This window comes from Leptonychotes weddellii, chromosome 13 (genome assembly GCF_054177405.1).
Source record: "Leptonychotes weddellii isolate Sample4059 chromosome 13, ASM5417740v2, whole genome shotgun sequence".
Lineage (NCBI taxonomy): Eukaryota > Metazoa > Chordata > Mammalia > Carnivora > Phocidae > Leptonychotes > Leptonychotes weddellii.
Window position 1 is genome coordinate 18,489,890 of NC_138381.1, and position 23,005 is coordinate 18,512,894.

At 37.3% G+C, this 23,005-nt stretch overlaps 2 protein-coding genes across 7 annotated transcripts in view; one reads left to right on the top strand and one right to left on the bottom strand.

Moving 5' to 3' along the window:
• CCDC68 (coiled-coil domain containing 68) overlaps positions 1-10,466 on the top strand; it is a 50,447-nt gene extending 39,981 nt beyond the window's left edge. For all 5 annotated transcript variants that reach the window (XM_031026874.2, XM_031026876.2, XM_081801181.1 and 2 more), the window contains 2 exons: positions 6,628-6,704; positions 9,012-10,466. In XM_031026874.2, coding sequence (XP_030882734.1) covers positions 6,628-6,704; positions 9,012-9,069 — 135 coding nt within the window. In that variant the 3' untranslated portion in view covers positions 9,070-10,466. The remainder of the gene's footprint in view (positions 1-6,627; positions 6,705-9,011) is intronic.
• Positions 10,467-16,234: 5,768 nt separating this feature from the next.
• The window catches only part of RAB27B (RAB27B, member RAS oncogene family), a 55,076-nt gene continuing 48,305 nt past the window's right edge, over positions 16,235-23,005 (bottom strand). For both annotated transcript variants that reach the window (XM_081801184.1, XM_081801183.1), the window contains exon 6: positions 16,235-22,696. In XM_081801184.1, coding sequence (XP_081657310.1) covers positions 22,507-22,696 — 190 coding nt within the window. In that variant the 3' untranslated portion in view covers positions 16,235-22,506. The remainder of the gene's footprint in view (positions 22,697-23,005) is intronic.

A 23,005-nucleotide genomic window follows, 5' to 3' on the forward strand; every position in this document is an offset into this window, starting at 1 on the left:
TCTGACTCCCAGGGTTCTGCTGGATCAATCATCTCTCTTAGCAACAACAGCCCCACCTGCAGCTGCCTCTGCTCTAGCAGTCAAGTTTTTGCTCACTTTCAGTCCTTCAGGCCTGATATTTCCGATCTGCTCATAGTCTTATTTTTTCCTCTTCATTACTAAGGGATTTTAATACTTAGAAATCCTTTGTTATTATTTTAATAAAATCTAAGAAGGGAGAGATGATAAACACATGTGCTCAGGTTCCCTTTTTGGACTGGGAATCCCATTTAAATCCAAGTTTATGTGTAATTCAGGAAGTTTGGTGTGAGGTAGGGATCTAACATTGTAGTTGTCTCACTTTATTGAGAAGTCTGGCCTTTATTCATGAATTTGAAGTGCCTGTTATCCTAGACTGAGTTTTTATGTTGGAAATCTCTTCCGATGGTGTATCTGCCTATTTGGGCTCCAGTGCCCTACTGCTTTACACATTGTACACTGGTCACACATTTTAATTGGAGATACTGTTAATCCGTCTCTGAGCTTTCACTTCACTGTGTTCTAGCCAGACATAATTAAGTGCCAGCTATCATCACAGGATTCAGGTATCAATGGTACTGCTGCTTTTAATCCAGTTTTATGTCCTTTAGTTGTGTCTGTTTATATCATCCCAAAAATAAATGTTACCATCCTAAATAGGCTGGCAACTTAACTCAGATTGCTCAGGTACAGTACATTATCCAACTGGTCTTGTGGTCTAATAGTTAGATGGGAACAATGTATTTGTTTCCATTGTACTCTGTTTCTGTATTTCCAAATGCAGCAAATAATTGCTGATTAGCCACTCAGTGTTATATGCGAGAAAGCAACAGATTTGTTCCCTTCGTGGGAACTTCTTGGTTGATTGTAGACTCTCTGCAGTGATGTGCAAACACCGCTCAATACTATCTCAGATTCTCTGTACATAGCTCGATTTAAGCCTCTGTTTTTTAGTGTGTTCTTTCATAAAAGTCTTCAAACTATAGCAGTATCTGACGAATATGTTTATATTCTCAAAATTTCTTATCTTCAGTAAATAAATCTTTTCCTTCACAGCAAGAAGTTTTACAATGACCATTTCAGCTTTAAAAAAAGTCCAAGCTGCATCAATTTAATTGATTCGTCAAATAGTTTTGTGTGTTTATGATGTACCAGGAAATGTTTCCAGTGCTGGGTATGGGTAATGCACAGAACTGACTGTCCCAGATCTCCTCTAGCTTATTAATTGAAGATACAGATAATAAACACATAAACAAGTAAATAAACAATTTAATAAGGGAGGGACAAGTACTCTGAAAAGTGTAGAATGTGACAATGTGATAGTTATAGAGTGATGGGGGTCAGGAAGGGCATCTTTGAACCTGTGATATTTGACCAGGTACTTGAATTTGGTGAGTGTTTGAGCCATGGTTAGCCTATTTCTGGTCTGGTCCTAGTCAGTGCTTTATTATGAAGTTCTTAAACTGGGGTGATTTATGCAGGGATATACTATCTTGCACTGCAAATGTAAGACCACTGCCTATTTTGGAATCCATTAAATCACAGGGTGAATTGATTCCATTTATGATAAATGGTCACCCAAGCTTGAACAACCAAGTTAAACACATCACCTCTGTTTCTAAACCACAGACAGCATCATCCATACCAAAAACATTCATCTCTTTTAAGGCATGCTACATGCTTCATTTTATTTAATCTTCAAGATTACTCTTGGAGAAAGTTATCTATTACATTTTGTAAGTGATTAAACTGAGATCCAGAGAATTTAAGAAACTCGTTCAAAATCACTCATTTGAGTCTTATTGTCTTGGAAGCATAGGCTCCCGTCCTCCCATCACCACTACAAAATCTATTTATTGGAGTGATTAAATAAGGGTGTGTTGGGGGGAGTAAGTGTGTATGTGCATGTGCATATATATATGTGTGTGTGAAATACATGTGTGTGCATACAATATGTATTTAGAAATGAAGAGTTATTAAATTTGCCTGACCATTTATATTGATTTTAGTCATTTTCACAGTTACTATATTACAGTGTTTTCCACTTTCCAGTGTTTTGAGATATAGTAACAAATACTTTTTTTCTGTGGCTGTCTTTCTATCCTAGCAGGGTTTTTTTTTTTCCCTCTCCAGAAGGGAGATATATTCACTCATATAACTCAATCCTTTAAAACAACAATAACGAGGGGTGCCTGGGTGGCTCAGTCGTTAAGCGCCTGCCTTCGGCTCAGGTCATGGTCCCAAGGTCCTGGGATTGAGCCCTGCATCGGGCTCCCTGCTCAGCAGGAAGCCTGCTTCTCCCTCTCCCACTCCCCCTGCTTGTGTTCCCCACTCTCTCTATGTCTCTATCTGTCAAATAAATAAATAAAAATCTTTTAAAAATAAATAAATAAATAAATAAATATCTTTTAAAAAAATAAAAAAATAAAAATAATAAATAAAAAAATAAAACAACAACAAGAACAACCTTAAGGTTTTTAAAACTTTTAAAAATATCACTGGAAGATTTCTGCTTAACTCTACCAAAATTATTTACTGTTCTTTCTATTTTTGCCATATCTTTATCACCTTCATTTTCATCTCTGACGTTCCTCTCACATCTCATGCATTTCTAGCTTCCTGACTAATCATGGGCTGATACGGAAATACGAAATACATCTTCAGAAATTCCTCCATTTTCTAAACACTGAAGATTATCTTATTTTATATACTCACCGTGATCCCTAAAATTTAATTTAACCAGAATGTGTTGATAGAAAGGATGCAAAAAGTAGGTTCTTTTGGAAAACTGCATCAATAAACTATCCTTGGACAGAGTCATCATAATGGCAGACATATTCTGGTCAGTGATTTGCAGTTTTGTAAAGTAGTGATGTAATAAAACTCATGGATGTGGCTGTTCTAATGACAGGAAAAACTATGAAAATGAATCAAAAATAAATACCTAAATCTAGCAGCTTAAATAAATCAGCATGGAAGCTGAGATAAATGAACATAAAGACAGTCTAACATGATAACTCTTATGCTTTTGTATTGTTTGATACTCAGCAACTTGAGAAACTAGGAGTTTGTTTTGGAAAAACTCCCAATAGCCTTTACGTAATTGTCCAGCCTGGATTATTTTTATTCCCATATTCATTGTCATCAGGATGTTATGATTCATATCGCTTCCTAACTTGCAGAGTATTGTATAGAGACTAGTTTTTCTCAGCAACATACTTGGCCTGTGATAGGTGCCTACGCTTGTTTGGAGTGCATATTAGCTTTATCTCCATTACACAAGGAACATCTTTATTATCAATTTATCAAATGTGAAGTACATTTCCTATGTGAGACTTAAGTGCTTAACTCTTGAAACATCACAGCGAAAAGATCATTGCATGTGAAGATTTTTGCTCCATTTTTTTAGTTATTATGCAGCATAGATGCTGAAGGAGAAGAAGGGGCAAAATCCACATCTTGTCTCTGGTTTCCCTACTCCGGTAGTTCTTCATCTTAGCAGCACATTAGAATCACCTGTGGAACGAACCATGAGAGACGATGGACTCTGAAAAACAAACAGGGTTCTAGAGGGGAGGGGGTGGGAGGATGGGTTAGCCTGGTGGTGGGTATTGAGGAGGGCACATTCTGCATGGAGCACTGGGTGTTACGCACAAACAATGAATCATGGAACACTTCATCTAAAACTAATGATGTAATGTATGGGGATTAACATAAGAATAAAAATAAATAAATAAATAAATAAAAAAAAAGAGAAACGCCCTGCCAGCAAAAAAAAAAAAAAAAAAGAATCACCTGTGGAGTCTTGAAAACTTTTTTTTAAAGATTTTATTTATTTTATCTTAGAGAAAGGGGGTGGGGGAGGGGCAGAGGTCTCAAGCAGATTCTCAGCTGAGCATGGAGCCAGAAGCAGGACTCAATCCCACAACCCTGAGATGGTGATCTGAGCTGAAACCAAGAGTCAGAGGCTTAACAGACTGAGCCGCCCAGGCGCCCCATGAGTCTTGAAAACTCTTGAACCCAGACTACAACCAAGTTAAATAGAATCTCTGGGGTGAGCCTCTAACATGAGTAGATTTTAAATCTCCCCAGATAGGGACACCTTAGTGGCTCAGTCCATTAAGCGTCTGCCTTCGGCTTAGGTCATGATCCCAGGGTCCTGAGAGAAAGTCCTGCATTGGGCTCCTTGCTCAGCAGGGAGCCTGCTTCTCCATCTCCCTCTACTGCTCCCCCTGCTCATGCGCACTCTCTCTCTGACAAATAAATAAATAAAATCTTAAAAAAAAAAAAAAAGAAGCTTTAATCTTCCCAGATAATTCCAATATAAAACCAGCACTGTAGTCCAGTGGTTCTCAAATTTGAGCAGATGTCAGAATCATCTGGTGAGCTTCTTAAAACACATCCCTTGGCCACCCTGGGTTTCTCAGTAGGTTCGCTGTAGACTGAGGATCTGTAGTTCTAGCAGATTCCCGGGTGATGCTGATATTGCTGATATCCCGAGATCACACTTTAAGAACTGTTGCCTTAGTCTTTTCCCCCCTTCTTTTCCACCTACACCATTTCAGTTTGTTTTCAAGGTCCAGGTGAAATCTCCTTGTGTATGAAAATGTTACAAAGTTATTCTAGTCACACTGATTTCTGTTACACCTTTTATGTAGTAATTAATTACCTACTGCCTATGGCATCTCCTGAACCGCCTTTATTTATTTATATTTTTTAATGTTCACGTGTTTGTCTCGTCACCCCCACTATACTGTGCATCCTGTGTGCTGGAGAGAGAGATCCACGTTTTCCTGTGTTGCTTCACATTCACTCTGCTCCCGGCTTGGTGCCGTAGACATGGCAGAGACTCACTAACTGGATGGATGGATGGATGGATGGATGGATGGATGGATGGATGGATGGATGGTTGCAGTAGATTAATTGTGGATTAATTTCCTGACAGTTTCCTTTTTTCTGTTTCATGTTTATCAGATCTGAAGTCCCTTTAGAAATCATTGAATCTCTATGTCCTCCTGGGGCTCACCATTTACTTATTTGTAATGTAAGGAGGCTGGGCTAATTCCTATGGTTACAGAAAAATAACATCTTGCAGGGAAAAGAGCATAGGATTTGGAGTCAGGCCTGCATAAAGCCCGCACATTTATACAGAATGGGTGATCAGAAACAAGTTACCCAAACAATTTGAGCTTTGCTGGCCTTATTTCTTTAATATGCGTAAGAGTAAAAGTCATCAAAGAAAAGATTTTATAGAAAGCACCTGGCAAAGGTCTTGACATTTGCTAGGCACTCATAATTATGAACTCTCTTGCTTCCATCAAAATTCTAACATCTATTTCCCCAAACCATGCATTTGGTGTTGGCTTACTTCAAACCATCAGGTGGACTTTTAGGAAATACCCTTTAAACTTCAATTATATGATTCTTTATTTAACTCCTTAGTTTCCTACTAGGGATCGGAGCTGGTGTGTTACTGTCCTTTGGAGGCCACAGCTCCACCTGTCAGCCTCCCACCCAGCTACCTTCCAGTCCCAGCCCCTGCTATTCTGGTGTATCCTTCAAACAACTCTGACCTGTCAGTGCGGCCCACTGACAACTCCACCCTGGGCATGATGCTTTGCTGTTTTAAGTCTCATGTTCCAGATCTGTGAAATCTGTGCTTGGTGTGGCCATGCGATAGAGGAAGCATGGGCTCTGGACCAGGAGGACCCGACTCTGAACCTGAGTTCTGCCATGAACAAGATGTTGGGCACTTAAGCTCTTTGGATCTCAGTCTTTAGCTATAAAAATGGTACTTGGACCAGAAAATCATAACCAACTGTCTTTAAGTCTTAAAATCCATGCCAAACACTGAGCTGAGTACATATTGATATCTCATTTCAGAACCTGTGAAGAAGAGACTGTGATTCTAGCATACAGATGAGGAAATTGGGCACAGAGAGGTTAGGTAACTGAGGTCATGTAGCTACTGAGTGGCTAGGATTTGTACCTGAGAACTTAAACTCTTGCCTTCCTTATTATCAGCCATTGCATTATTTCCTAGAATTATGAGAGTGTTCCCAGATTTAAAATATTATGATCATATGAGATTTGTTTCTTCCAACTAATACATGATAGGCAAGATGTGTATCATTTACCACTAGCATAGAGATCAAGAAATTGAGGCTTCAGTGAGAAAATTGAGGCTAAAAATGACATGAACTATAAAGAATAGATGGTGCTTATTTTCATGGAGTTTATAATCAAGAGATTGCACAAGAACGACAAACTTGTAATCAATATTGTGGGTGTCTTTAACAAGGTTCTTTAACGAAGTTATTTTATGAACTTCTTTGCATCTGTCTATGTAAAATCGAACATAGTTCAGCTGTTAAATTTCAGAAGCTCACGTAGACTACTCCACTTTTATGCACTTTTCCAGGTGTGTTTGTAATTTCAGAGATAATAGGGACTCTCAACTGGCTGCATTCTGTGTTCTAATAGAGTGACTGAAACAACAAGCTTACTGCCAAGGAATGATGTAGGTGGTGGGTTGATCAGAAGCATTAAGCATGTGGCTAATAAATGTGCTACCTATCTAATCTTTGCACTTTTTTTTTTCAACTGTAGAATAAAGAACTAAAAACCAAGGTGGCGCTTCGGTCTGAAACACCTAGGACAACAGCATCTAAGGCTGTCTCTACAAGGTAAGGTTTTCCTTCCCTCACCGCCATCTGCCTTCACAGCTTCTGTTGGACATTCATTCATGAATGTTGACATTTATCCCACTTGAGAAATATTCCAATCTATTAATACTTATGTAGTAATTATTGGTTTACTGTCTGTTTCCCAGTTCTTGAGAAGAAGACCTGTGTTACTTGTTCATCATTGAATCCTCAAAGCCTAACATAGAAATACTTACTGAATAAATGAGTGAATAAATTTAGATATCTTTTCTTGCTTTGTGCCATAAAATAAGTCTAGTCTTGGCTTCAACACTTTCTCCAAGCAGCACACATCATTTCTTCTCTGTTGTCCTTGTTTCTCTGTTTACTCCTGTGTTCTGTAGCATTGATGAGCATATTAATTATAAATTGTTTGTATTTATTTAAATGTCCACGTCTGTATCTCAAAACAGGTAGATTGTCAATGTCAAGAAGGCAGGAATAGTTCCTTGTATTTCACTTTATTTCCTAAATTGCTAAGGGCAAGTGTCTTCAGTAACTACCTAATAATGACTGAATCAAGCAATGATAATGGCCCATGACAGCAATCAAAATGATGGTTGAAACCATCAAAATCACTTTCTAATGGTGACAGAATCTGAAATGCCAGGTTGTAAAAAAAAAAAAAAACTTCTGGGCTCAAATCTTATTTCCATAATACTCTGTGAAATTATCACTTAAAAGAAAACATAGTCTGTAATTACATGAATCATTTAAAAAGTGATTAAAAACTTCCTGTTCTAGCAGCTTTTGAATTTCCCAGTCTAGTCCCTCTAGGGCAAAAGCCTGTTTTCTGAAACTCACCTGGGTGCAGTGCCTGAGGTAGAAAATCAGGTCTGCTGTGATCAGCCTCAGTCCAGGAAATCAGGTAGATCTATCTTCCTGTTCAGAATTCCCTGCAGCCTTGCTTCACTTTGCTAAGGATGCATGTAATTAGAGACGAGATGAAGCCATTCTGAATCGAGGCTTCTAGAATCCTTGGGCTCCCAGAGGCTAAGTTATCAACTTTTTGGCCACTGGCCCTGCAACTTCCAATAAAGAAAAGAAACTAAGCCCCAGAAAGAGTAAAGGAGGAAGTGAATACCCACGATTCAGAAGCAGTGAGAGAAGAAGTCACTTGAGTGGGGGAAGAAATGAAGAGTCCAGAATAGAAGGGCAAGCATGACTTCCCAAGGGAAAGGAAGGGGATTGCTTTGTTGTTCCCTTACCAGATACCAGTCCCCTTGGGGTGGTAGGGCATGGTGGCCCTCCTCAGCTGTTTTGATCCTGTAGGGAGTGCAGCCAGAGTGGAGTAGAGGAGAGAGAGTCAGGTTGTCTCTAGATTGTAACTACTTCAGTATGGAATGTGGAAACTCTAGCCCATGCAGAGGGAAGGTGCTGGAGAGAAGGACTTCTACCGCCAATTCTTTAGCTGTAGTAAATTAATTGTTCAGGTCTTTTAGTTTTAAAGATATTTTTTTCTTCCTATCTCATCTTTGTAAGATAAAATATGGCCAATTGGCTGCTTTGAGGATGTAAGCAGTAGTATGGTTTGGGAAGTCTTGGGTTCGCCCATAGGCAATGGAATTATAACTCAAGGGAGAGACTGGAGTAGAAAAGTAGCTGGTAAGGGGGAAAATAATCATGTACACTTAAAGATTAATCCAGGCAAATCTCTTTAATCACCTATAAAATATAGCTCTATATCTCTCAGTAAGTACTACAAAGCAAGGTGTTTCCCTTGAGCATTAGAACAGAGAGATATTTCTTGAACACCGGAAGAAGTGTTTGCTGGAGATTCGGGGTCATGTTCTTAGACAACAACAACAGAACACACATAGAAGCCTGTGTGTGTGCGCGTGTGTGTGTGTGTGTACACTCACATATACATACATGTATATTTTAAATACTAGAATCACACACATTGAGGAGAGAGGTTCAGACAGAACTACAGTGTCCTGGCAGAAGGGTTGACTTGCTTCCTGTCTCCAAGTCACTCCAGTGCATGTCTTCACTCTGTGGAATGGCAGACACAGGCTCGCTCTCTCTCTCCCCTCCCCTCACTCTTCCTCACTCTTGTCCTACTACAACTAGCTGAATTGACATAAGGTTGATGCTTCCACATGTGATTCTAGTATGTCTCATGGGGAATTAGAGTCAGCCAATTAACCACCATATCTCTTAGGTTAAAGCAATTAGTGCAAACTGGGTAGTAGAACGGTGGTGGAGATGGTAATCATGGCGATATAGCACTTATATCACGAAAACTTAATGTGCTCGATTTCAATAATTGTATGGTCTTTTCTACAGTGAATTGAAGACTGTCAACACTACGCCCTATTTGATGTTGATTAGGCTCCGGAAATGAGCTGACTGGCTGAATATCTGAATGAGAAAGATTGCTACGTGGGTCTTATTTATTCCTCAAAACACAGCCTAAACTTGCATGCTGAAATGGCTCAATGCCAGCATTCAATGGAATGTACTATACATCAACAGCTTTGCAGGAAGATGACATTCCAGAAAATCAAACAAAATATATATTCAGGGGAAGGAACTCTTTCTTCAAAACTTACGAAACGGGTGAAGAGACCAGGGGCTTTCGATGGAAAATGAATTTTGCTTTAAACTTAAAAAAAAAGATCTGAATCTTTCTTGCAGATTTTTGCTGAAGGGAGTGGTTTAAGGTTGTTGACAGTGACTTTTTTGATAGTGGTTTTTGTGTATATAAATGGAAGAGTGTATGTGTGTATGTGTAAATGATATATTTTAAAGTTCACTTTGGATAATAAAAAAAATATCTTAACATGAATTTATAAATTCACCTCCTGACCCAGTGTTCATGGGAGAGTTACTGTATTATGGGCAGGAGAAGGAGTAGGTTCTGTTTAGCTAATTCCCACATAACCCACATAACCCTCCAAAGTTGAGAATCATGGCGTCTCACCACACCTGAGGAAGCCGTTATTCTTCAGTTGGGATTGAAAATTGGTTGCTAGAGACAACCCACAAATAAGCACAAAGAAATGGAGCTTGTGGCTCTCTCTGGCTTCGTGACTAATATTCTTTTCAAGATTCATTATTATCTGCGACGATCTTTGGAGGGAAGAATAGAAACACAATGCTGTCAGCTCATACCTCCATAAACATGCTGTCTGCAGCCAGGAAGACTCTGAATTCATGAATTGGAATTAAATGTCCAGTGCTTTGGTGAGAGCGTATTTACATTTTGATATGGGCATTCATCACAGGTGGAGTCTGGGATTGCTGTGAGGAAAACCAGACTCTGATTTGCAGAAATACAAACATGTTGACCCTCCAGAAGAGAACACACTTCAACTAAAGGAATAATGGGCAGCCTTAGCCCCACTGAAGGCTGAATTGCTTGTAAGCCTTCTGATGGTCCTCTCGGGTGTAGGACTGTAAACATTTTCTCAGGAAAGATGCTGGAAGTCTTTCAATGTGGAATGTGAAATAGCAGTGTTATCTATGAAATATTTAAAAATACATACAAATGAGATAAAGTAATGTATTTATAAATTCATCAAAGTACTGTAATCCTTGGGGCACCTGGGTGGCTCAGTCAGTTAAGCATCTGCTTTTGGCTCGGGTCATGATCTCAGGGTCCTGGGATCAAGTCCTGCATCGGGCTCCCTGCTGAGCAGGGAGCCCGCTTCTTCCTCTGTCCTCTGCCTCCTCCCCACTGCTCATACTCTGTCTCTCCCTCTCTCTCAAATAAATAAAATATTTTTTAAAGTACTGTAATCCTTTAAACGTTGCATAATTGTATGTGTGCATTTCATGCTTCACGTTTTTATTGCTTGCTAGTTTTTCAGCTGTAGTTATCGAATAACATTTATGGCACAGTTCCTATACCAGGAACAATTCTAAGTACTTTACCTGTATTAATTACTTTAATCTTCCCAATAGGCCTCAAAAGCAGGTCATATTATTACTCCATCTTCTAGGGGTGGGTACTGTGAGGTCCAGGACTTTTCCCTGCTGCTAATGATGGAGCAAGGATTGGGACCTCTGACTTGGCTAATAATAGTCCTTCTATCTGCTCACTTGGTGGCCTGAGATATTTCCACAATTTAGAAATACCTCTTTTTGCTCCTTTAAAAACACAGCTTCCTTGTTGGCTATGTGCATTATCCCACGAATGACGCTCAGAAATAACCCTGACTCATAAAGTAAATATTTTGCTATAATTAAGTTGGCCTTTCACCTGTTGGATTACCCTCATGCAAACTTAATTCAGAAAAACTTCCCTGCTAAAAATCTTCTAATTCTACATTTATTACCATGACCTTATGCCGCATGGAAGAGTTTTTGGTAGTATATTTTTAGGCACATTTGTAGGAGATTGGGATCATGAACTCTGTCAAGTATTTGCAGTGTGGTAGGCGAATTTGCCTTTCACCTGGAGACTACTTAGGTTTCGTTTTACACCCCAATCACCATGCAGGATGGTAATGTGAGAGTTTGGAATGGATCCATCTAACTGAGCTAACAACTAGAATGATTCCCATTAGAATAATGTACTCTAGAGTAAAAAAGGGGAAGACACTGTTGGATTTAATTTAGGTTTAACTCTGCTCATTTCTGAACATGGAAGTCTACTGGACGTGATACAGCTAGGACCTGGTCATGTGCTCTCCACGTTCACCCTGGAATGGCCTTTGGATTTCTTGAGAATAAGAACAAGCAGTTTCAGAAGCTTAAAAAGGTTTGGACTCTTCAAATACGAAAGTGTGTTTTTAGTAGCATCAGCAATATCATTTATTTGTCAGATGTGGATTATGTCCTATATCTTTATTTCAGCTTTTATGATTTGGAATGTTTTTTGAATAAATATTTCTGAGCGATGAAACAAATGATCATAGTGAAGAATAAAAAGCATTAACCTAAAAGTAGTACCACAAGAGAAATACAGGAAAAGAAAAACCAGTTTAGTTGTAGTCTAAATAATTGTCCTTATAATTATACTAATCAATATATCAGATAAGAAGGTCTGAGGTGGATCTTGAAGTGAATACAGGAAGGTGGAAAATAAAAAGAAACTTTGTTTCACTTTGATTACATATTGTTACAAATTATCATTAAGAAACGTTTAAGCAACAACAAAATGTCTAAACAATTGGTATAATACATATATCTTTTGAATAATTGCTTATGGTATGCCTTACAATAAAATTTGTATCATATTTTGTTTATTTTTTGTTCTCATTTCTTTTTACATGAAAATTATTACACATAAGTGAATTAAGTCATTTTTATTTGATTGTTTATGACAATATAACCCATAGTAAATGGATTGTTTTTGCCAGTGAACAGATATTTAGATAGCTCCCTGAGTTTTTCTGTTAATTTTCCCTGGATCCAAATTAATGGAAAAAGTAATCTATTAAGTTTTTATCCTGAATTTGAAAAAATAATAGCATTATTATAAAATTAAGAACAAACACACTTCTCAAACATTTTATTTCTTTATTTTGAAAATATTTACCTCTCCTCTGAGCTGGGAATAATTAGAGAATCCTATCAATATTGAAGTAGGGACCCAATCGATCAGGAGCTGAAAATTCCTCACTAATGTTAGCATTATCACTCCCGCCCCCCACTTCCTCCCTTCTGTACTTCCTTCTTTCTTTTATTTTTTTAGTGGGAAATATTCAAGATGCAATAAAGATTTAAATAATCATATTTAATCACTTTATTATTAAAGTATATACTTATAAGTGTTAAAAATTGAACTAGAATTACAGAAAGTTGGGATTTATCCTAACCATGCAAGGTTGTTTTATCGTTTGAAAATCAATGTAATTAACCATATATACATAATAAAGAAAAACCATATAATTGTTTTAGTAAGTGAAGGAAAGTATTTGATAAAATTCAGCACTCATTCATAATAAAAACTCAGCTAAAATAAAAAGACTGGCCTTACTATGTGGAACAACCAAATCATATGCTAAAGGTGAGAATACAAATACGGTAGAAGCACTTCGGGAAACAGGTTGTTTCTTTAAAAGTTAAATATACACCTGCCATATGACCTAGCCACTCCATTCTTCAGTTTGTTGTTGCTGTTGTTTTGTTTTTTTACCAAGAGAAACAACAGCTTCTGTCCGCATAATAATGTGTATCTGAATTTTCATGGCAATTTTGTTTGTAATAGCCAAAAACTGAAAACAAAACAGATGTCCATTAACAGGTGAACAGGTAAACAAAATGCGGTACATCCATACTTTAGAATATAAAAACAAAAAGCACAAACAAATATATACAACAATGGATAATCATTATCCGTAGTGAAAGAATCTAGAGGAAAAAGGACATAATGTGTGATTCCAGAGGGTCAGAGAGCAAATCAGTATTTGCCTGGGGACACGAGAGAAGAGTGCAGGGGAGTACAGAGAAACATAGGGAGGGAGTAGAAATGTCCGGTGTGTTGATATTGGTGATGTCATGGATGTATTCCATGACAAAATCAATACCTTGTACAATTTAAATATTTACCTCAATAAAATAGTAAAAAAAATTTTTAAGTTGACACTATGTTATTCTATAGTCACCCAATCAGGTTCTCACATAAGATTCATTCATTTTTTTTCTTTCAACAAATATTTTATTGAGTGCCCTCTATTTGCCAGGCACTGTTCTAAATGCCAGGGGTATGACAGTGGAGAAAGAAAAGGGCATAAGTGTGTCAGGGAAGAACGAAAAAGGAAAAATCTCTACCTTCACGTAAATATATTCTAGGGACAAAAAACAGATAATAAGTCAGAGACGTCCCATGGACTGTGAAGAAAAAGCCAAACACAGGGGTCAGGAGTTACCAGGGGGAAGGGTTGTGGTTGCAATTTTAAACTGGGTGATAATTTTAAACGTGGTAACTATGGCTTGGTAATTTAAAGAGGATAGTCACTTTATTTTTTTTAAGATTTTATTTATTTATTTGTCAGAGAGAGAGCACAAGCGGGGGGGCAGCAGGCAGAGGGAGAAGCAGACTCCCCGCTGAGCAGGGAGCCCGATGTGGGACTCGATCCCAGGACCCCGGGATCATGACCTGAGCCGAAGGCAGGCGCTTAACCGACTGAGCCACCCAGGCGTCCCAGGATAGTTATTTTAAATAAGGCCTCTCTCTTTCGAGGTAACATTTAAGCACAAACAGAAAGAAGGCTAAGAAAGTGACCAAACGAAGGTGTTGTTATTTGGTGGAGGAGGGGCCCAGGAAGAGGCGGGCACAGGTGCGGAGGCTCCAGAGGACAGGCAGACCAGGTGTGTCCCCGAAGAGCCGGGACATCAGTGCAGCTGGACTGGCAGGTGAAGAATAAGTCCTAATATTGTCTAAATCATTTTCCATGCAACATATTCTTTCACGTTTCCTTTGTATAAATCATTCCTTTTATTTGAATAATAAATTATCCTTCCAGTTCTTTGAATTCTGAGCAGCGGTAAGCTAATGAGTTTTAGGAATCTGTATCTCGGTTCCTGTTTGTCTATGGTTTCCTAACATACTGACAAAGCCCATGTTTTCTGGAAGGTACAGTGAAGGGAAAACTCTTAAAAGGTTCAGCCGAGTGGTCTTATTTTGACTTTATCCTCTTTTTTTTTTTTTAAAGATTTTTTTATTTTTATTTATTTGACAGACACAGCGAGAGAGAGGGAATGCAAGCAGGGGGAGTGGGAGAGGGAGAAGCAGGCTTCCCGCTGAGCGGGGAGCCCGATGCGGGGCTCGATCCCAGGACCCTGGGACCATGACCCTAGCCGAAGGCAGACGCTTAACGACTGAGCCACCCAGGCGCCCCTTGACTTTACACTCCCTGCCTAGAGGACTCATGAGGAACTGCTCTTGGAAGTCAAGTGAGGAGAGGGTCCAGGAAGTTAGGTAATGTGTATTCATAATCCAATAATTAGCATGATTCCAAATCCTCCTTCTGCTTCATTTTTTTTTCATCAGTGAATGAGTCATGATATAAATTTCTCTGGAGACTCAAGCAAACAGATTGAAGTTGTCTGCTATCAACCTCACTGCTGCTTTTTTTTTTTTTTTTTAATATTTTTGGTAAGGAAGAGTCATTTTCTCAGAGACCTACAAAAATGATTTAAAGCTTTGATAATTTCAACAATCTGATTATTATCACAAAATATTTCTAATACCTATACTATCACCTTAGTCAAATTATAATTTGTGTGTTGGCTTCGTAAAGCATAACGTAAGTCCCCTAAATGAGTTTCTAACAGAAGAGCAATGCTCACGGTCTTAGAATTTTATTTATTTTTTAAAAAGATTTATTTATCTGATAGCGAGAGATAGCATGAGCAGGGGAAGTGGCAGAGGGAAAGGGGAAGCAGACTCCCCACTGACCACGGAACCTGATGTGGGGCTCCATCCCAGGACGCTGGTCATGACCAGAGCCAAAACCAAGTGTGGGACATTTAACCAAGTGAGCCACCCAGGCGCCCCTAGAATTAGAATTTTATATTAGAAATGAAATTGTTCTTGGTATAAGAGAGTGAAAAATCCAAATACCTTAGTTTTTTAAAAGAGCTCTCTTTTCCTCATTAAAAACAATGAATGTCAAGATCGACTTTTTTCCGTCCCTCAATATGGAGCATGCTAGGACTATTTAAAAATCCTATAAAACCATTAGGAAAAGCAAGTTCTTAACGACTTGTCATAATTTTTTTTAAAAGATTTGATTTATTTATTTGACAGAGAGCGAGACAGCGAGAGAGGGAACACAGCAGGGGGAGTGGGAGAGGGAGAAGCAGGCTTCCCGCATAGCAGGGAGCCCAATGTGGGACTTGATCCCAAGACTCTGGGATCATGACCTGAGCCGAAGGCAGACGCCCAACAACTGAGCCACCAGGCAACCCTCTTGTCATAAATTATTTAAGATGAACCCAGGGGGCAAAGGTTCTGCCTATGTAAAACAGCATTATTGCTACCAGGGAGTAAAGTTGAAAGCATGGTGTCAAAGATTTATTTGCTTGCAGTGGGAGAGTTGTTTATCTTTAAATTAAAAACTCATCATTATCTTGGCGAAGACTAAGTAACATATGGAATGAGAGCAACTCTGGGAAAAAGGCAGCCTTTGCAAAGGAATATTTAAAAGGAAGCGTATGGTTGTGGTCTTGAATTGGCCTTGAACATCAGTCCTTTCACCAGTCTGGGACTAAGGAAGTTACCATCACTTGCCTCAGCATTTTACTATGGGGAAGAAAAAGGCTATAATATACCAAGGTGCTTATGTATCATAGAATACTTTAACATGTGAACTGCTAATTCTATACATGTATCCTTCAAAATTATTAGAATATTTTCCTTGCACAGTCCAGTCTTTAAGCCAATAATAAATGAAAAATTTTAGAGAGATGGATAAAAATCACTTGGCTAAATCCAAATCACTTCTTATTTCCTAGTTCCTAAGGGATACCATTTTAAATGTGAAACAAGTTCCGTGTTGAAACCAATTTAACACTCAACTTCAGCACAGAAATACGTTTGCTTTGAGCACACAAAATAATTGATAAAAATGCATTTTTATTCTTGAAAAATGTGCAGAAACAATCACTGAATACAGTTCACCACCATAGTATTCAAACCCAGACACCACAAAATCATTGGATGCTATGATTTTTGAAGCCACTAGAACTTTGGTACAACAAAATAATGATCCAACAGTGTTTGTCAGGCACCACAGTCCACTCAGGGGCACATAGAATAAAAACTCCATGTTTAAGGTTTTAATTTACATTCATAGCACTAGACAAAACAGATCTGTGGAGATGACAGACAAAACAATCAAAAGTGCTTAGCCTAAAAATGAGAATAATATCACTTAAAGGTAGACTGTTGGAATACAGTGAAGCACTTCAGTGTCACGTTAGAACATTGTCTATTTTTAACACATTAAGCAAGATAACTTATTTCTCTTAGGTAATTTCAGATGCAGTCAGTATCTTTTACAAGGCGATGGACACAAAAGCCCTATTTGTACAAGGAGGATTTGACCACGTTGTAATATACTATCTAGAATGCAATTGGACTCCTTAGAAGAAATACCAAATGACATACAAAATGAGATAGAACTCATATTTTTCAATAACTTCAGATATATTAAACATTTTCCATCAAATACAATGACCTCAAATTGCTAACCATCGATTGCTTCCAATACCCACTACTAAAATTAGTGTTTTGTCCCTGCTATGTCCTTTCTTCTCATAAGTGGTTTAAATTACTGTAATTTTTTATTATTCTTAGCTTGTGATAATAGTGCCTGTTTAGGAAATGGAACATAATTTACAAACCAATTTCTTAGATTCTCCTTTGAGCCTGACATGAACCCTATGGGGCACACAGGGTTTATAAACTCCAAATGAGAAGAAGCCACTAAGATATTTAATGACATACTTGTGGTCCCCAAATTGTCCTTTTTGGCCACTTTCCTTTCTATAATACTAAGCTTCCTCTCAAAGAGCATTTGGAAAAATAACCTGGAGAATAAAAGAGTAACTATAAGAATATGTTAATACTTTACTAAGGACAGACACCATTTTGATGTTCCAGCAGACATATGGACAAGAGCCATTGATTAAATAAGGGATCCATTAGGTTAAAGACAGACATGCTTGCTTCTACAAAATTTGCTAATGATGCTTAAAGACTAAATCACCTGAGGGATATTAGCCATGATTTCCATGACCTGTTGGAAAGAAAAGGAACTGGGAAACAAATTCAAATGACTCAATCCAAAGATGATTCCTTTGTATATTTTTTTCTTCAAAAGCTGACACCCTTTTAAATAACCCCACTATTTTGTTGCTAATGTTTTTGCTTGTTTTTTTTTTTCTCTGTATATATGAAGCTAGAAAATATCTCAACCACACACTGTTGGTAAAAGGAGATCTGCAGAGAAGCATCTTTGTGATTCTACTCCTTAAAAAATTAGTCAAAGTGCAATTTATGAGAAAATTAAATTCAGATAGAGCAAACAAAATGTTTCAAAGTCTCCCACATTTTGATGACACTAATGAAATATTTGGTGTTTAAATGTTTTTATTAGCTTAGTTCTAAGGGTATAAACTTCCACTTAATAGATAAAAATGATGGATAAAAATTAGCCTTGGATCTAGTTACAAAAACTCTTCTTGTTACTAATTCTTCTTCGTTTTCTACCTAAAAATCAACCTCAAAATACATGGTCTTCTCTGTGTTCTGCAATATTTAAGAACACTATTCAGACTACGTTGAACTCTAACCTCTCTTTATAGTTCTTCCTTAACAATGTCATCATGATTGGGTCTCCACCCAAAAATTCTAAGGCAATAAATTCCTAAAATTCCCTAGATTTCTAACAATAATTTTTATCAGTCCTACCTTATGAGACAAATATCTTCATGGATTTATAAAGCATTGAAACAATAGTCATCTCAGATAATACTCTATTTCTACTTGCCATGTTTAAGAGCTCAGCACTCTCCCCAGAAATAAGTTTATATTATATTGGTCAAAGAGCAAGAAGAAAATATAGTTTTTGGTGAATTTTCATATAGTTTTGCAAATATAGACAGCATCTTGGCATCTTTAAAGATCATAAAGCTTTCCTTAAAATATTCACATACACTAGCCTTTTTTTGATGCTTTAGAGCTTGGTGGTACAGAGTGAAAGACAACTTTTCCATCCCTTTGACTAACATCAGCTCTCAGAGCTCTCTTTTAGAGAGTTAAGTATCTTAGGAAACCAAAAACTTCAGTATTATCTCTTTACAGTTTAAGTTTGAGATTATAACTCCAACATTCTTTATGGACGAGAATTTTCCCTCAGTGTTTTAGTACATACTAAAAGCATATGTATCCTTTCTTAAAGTGAACAGAGATACAGAACAGTGAATAATTTTGTGTCATGGACACTGGTTCCAGGTTTCCGCTATACCTAGTTATTCACTATTACACATATTGCTTCTCTTTCTAGCTGATGAGTGTATATATGAGCTTCATCAAATTTGTTGATTTCCAGTTGATTCAATTTATAGTTTATAGAATATTTTGGCTGTTATTAATTTATTGTTTAATATAGTCACGTACTTCTCTATATTCAAGCTTCTCTTTCTTACAAAGGAGATAAGAAAGGTCAGATTAAAACCCTTGCCCAGGGGCGCCTGAGTGGCTCAGTCGTTAAGCGTCTGCCTTCGCCTAGGGTCATGGTCCCAGGGTCCTGGGATCGAGCCCCACATCAGGCTCCCTGCTCCGCGGGAAGCCTGCTTCTCCCTCTCCCTCTCCCCCTGCTTGTGTTCCCTATCTCGCTGTGTCTCTCTCTGTTAAATAAATAAAAAACTTAAAAAATAAATAAATAAAATAAAACCCTTGTCCAGTTGATTTTACCTGTACAGGTTGGCAGAGAATAACATACGCAGGAAGCATAACAAAGACACCCACTAATACATAGAATGGCCCATCTGGTGAAAAACAACAGATGAAATATTTACTTAAGAAAATGCTGGTTTTGAATTTTTTGCAATGTATACCTGATACTGTGGAAATGATAGCAAATCAACTCAAGTGGTGACTTGCAAGAATTCTAAAACTTATGTTGAGACCCACAAGCTCAATTCTTAGCATTTCGCATTTTCTCTATCAATTCATGACTTGTGACCCTCCTTCATACCAAGACAAACATGTTTTCTCAGCTATTTTTTGATACATTTTCAAAGGACTTTTCTTTTTCTGTATCAAAGAGTAACCTTGTACCTACTCACAGTTGAGTCTCAAGCCATGCCCACTCCCACTCTGTGAGAAGCTTAGGAAACCAAGAGATGGTGGTAATTATCCAATAACATCCTGTCCCCTTGCTGAAGATACCAGAATGCCTTTAGCTCCATTAGTGTCTCTGCGAGGACTTCCTCAAAGATGATATAATAGGAAATGAGCTATGTGGTTAGAGACAAATTTGGTCATAGAGGTACTTGAGGCACTGTGTTAGAGCAATGTAAACATCAAACTAGTGTAAGCACTCCAGAAATGATTTCTATATCGGAAAGGAATTTCATGCACATTTTAAATATTTCCCCAAAAGACAATATGGTTTACCAAAGCATTTGGGAGATAAGTAACAGGATACATCTTGGCTAAAAACACATGCTGTTTTGGGTTAAAGGAGGTATGCAATTCTTTAAAGCAGTCTGTATACTTCATGTTCCCAAATCAATTTGAAACTGTAAAATGAATTATATAATAATTAATTCTGAAATAATAAGTGAAGGAATTTCCAGTAATGGTGACATAGAATTTGGGATCAGATGTCAAACTTGACAGAGAAAATATTTTCTTAGATCAAGTATTTATTTACAAGTAGAATACTGTTTTAAATTAGTTTTCTTGTCTTCTTTAAATTTCATTCCTCTTGAGATTGTTGCCCAATAATTGTTATTTTTATAGGCAGAGTTCTATAATTATAGGCATCATCACCCTCTGCTTCATGCTACAGTTATCAAATAATAATCTTAAAATATACCCTGAAATAAATGCTCGTTGAATAACTAGCAATGACAGAATCTTGGCAAAAGTCAGTCAAACATATAAGTGGAAAAAGAGTAGAAACAACAACAACAAAAAAAATCCAAAACAGAAAACCTTTAGGATTTCATAAAGGCTAAACATTCCCTATCATGGGAATGCCAGAGACATCACAATTTGAATCCAAAGGAGAGTTGATAAAATAACCAGAGAAGTTTACCAAATTTTGCCACAGCAATGATTATATTGTTTCTGCTCACTTTTCTTTCAGTCAAAACATCTTAGGTGTTAGCTAATAGATTTCTATCTTCATGGCTCAGGCACTGAAGTCATGAAGCACATCATAGATAAAAACAGCATTGGAGGGAATACCCAAGCATGATGGATCCTAGAAGCTGGCATTATGTTTCCGAAGTCAGAGGAACCAAGCAGTTCACAGTGAGAATTTTGCAAGAACATTTTAGACAATCTCTTGGATCTGTGTTCCTAATATGGATTCTATACCAGACGTAGACTGTAGAGAGACGTTTGGGGGGGGCGGTGGATAGGGGGACTGGGATTTAGGGTTTCTAATGTTTGTAATTTAAAAATATGCCTAGAGTATGGAAGAATGAAGTTTAATTGGCAAAATTTTATAGGAAGAACCATCTTATCATGATAAAAAGAGAAAACTTGAAGCATGATGCCTTTGTTAATGATAAAACTGAAATATTTAAATAATAGTTTAATAGGAGTTGCTTACACTTATCAAAAACTAAGATAAAAAAACAATGTAATATCACTTCAGACACAATAATAAGAATAAGCGAATGGAAAATCCTTTTGTAATGATTTTTAAAAAGAAAAGGCAGTTTTATATGAAAAAATAAAGTGATTAACCAAATTTTTAGAGAGAAAAGACACAGCTCCACTCCTGTCCTATCCCCAAATATAGTTCAAATGTGGGTATTCTGCCTTAGGCAAATGAAAACAAATGTGAAATATACTGTAATATGGCATGAGGTATCATCAAATTTTATGTGATGAATGACGTGAAAACTCAAGAGTGACCATAAAATCAATCCATCATCCTGAAGTTGATCTACAAAGTGACACACCTGTAGTTTTGCAATTGATGCAAAGTCAGGGGTGGGTGTGGAGAGTAGAAGTGTGATTTAGAGTTTCCAGTGTTTTTGTAAATTAAAAAGAAACCCACAATTATTTGTCACTTTTTGTTTTCATATCACTGACATATTTTATCTAAAAACAATTAACCTAAACAGTTTTTCTTGACTGCATTTTTAAAGACATAGTTAATAAATGACAATCTTTAATTTCCCCTTGTGACCATTTACTAAGAAAAATGAAATGTGAAACTGAACACTGAACCGATTTCCAAAATTTTGTTTGGAAAGGGAAACCTCTGGAGACTCTCTTAATCCCAACTGATAATGTCAACTTCTAATTGGCTTGAGTGAAATTTGGCTAAATGATTCTTCCAGACATCTGTAACAGACACATTTAATTTCATTTGTCCAAATGCCATGTTTTCATACTTTCATTTTTCTCCTAGGGCATTTCTCTTGTACTTTGTTGTTTACAGTCCTGTTCTTGTCTATCTGCCATTTATTAAGAATATAAAAATGACATTAATATACAATCTCCCACATTTTAACAGAAGTCTGATTCACAATCTCATAACCTTACCAGTATTTGAGTCACCCTAGAACAGCTTATTGGGTGTATATAGTAATGTCATTACTAATGATCCATTTAGAATTCTTGATTGTATCCTCAGTTTTAGCTAATATGTTCCCCCAATGCAAAACTAAAAGTACAAATCAAACTCTATATAAGAAGTAAATCCAATCTTTAAAAAAAAAAAAAATTGTCTTTCTATATTCTCCCTTTAGTGGCCTATTCCTTTTCCCCATGTGACACGGTCATTTTTGTTCTGATTTAAAACTCACTGATATCATCTTGAATACTTTCTTATATACTCATCTTCTTCATAAAAAAAAAACAAAAAACAACAATAACAACAACAACAAATTGAGCATCCATGACCATGAGATCACATTAGGAAATCTCTGATCTTGTTTGGAGGGCGCCTCAGAGACAACTGGTCAATTCTTTTGAACACTGTTGATATTCTGGTTTCTCAAAATAGATTTTTCTGGAAGAAAAAGAAAAACATGCCATTATGCATGGTCTACTTACAACAATTTTGTGGTTTGTCGCTGTTTTTTGGAAGTAATATTTGGGTGGGGTTTTTGATGATCAGTTCCTATGTAGGGTCTAGCAACCGCATTTCTTCTCTGCTGGTTTTTCCCCATCTAGCTTTCCAGAGTCTCCACCATTGACAGTGTCGGGGACCTGTGTCTTCTCTACACACTGTTCCATTCGCTTCATGATTAAGTCCAGAAGGGTTTCCACAGCTTTCTCCACATTCTGGCCAGTCGCAGCACTCGTTTCAAAATATGGCATGCTTGCATCGAAGAGAGGACACATATTTTTGAGAGGAAGAAATCAGAAAAGACACAACAAGATGTACAAATGAGTAACACAGGCAAAAACATGGCTGGCTGAGAGATGGTGAAATAATCACGGTTTTGCCCACTGAGTTGGAAAGCATCTTGTTTTTTCTCAGTGAGTAAAAATTGATGGGTTGCTTTCTCGTATGGGTATAACCGATTTTATGGACAAGGAAACGGATATAGGAGGTACTTAGGCATTTGAAGCTAAGGCATTATCATCGTTTCACAAAAAAAATTAAGAGGGTAGAAATACCTAAACT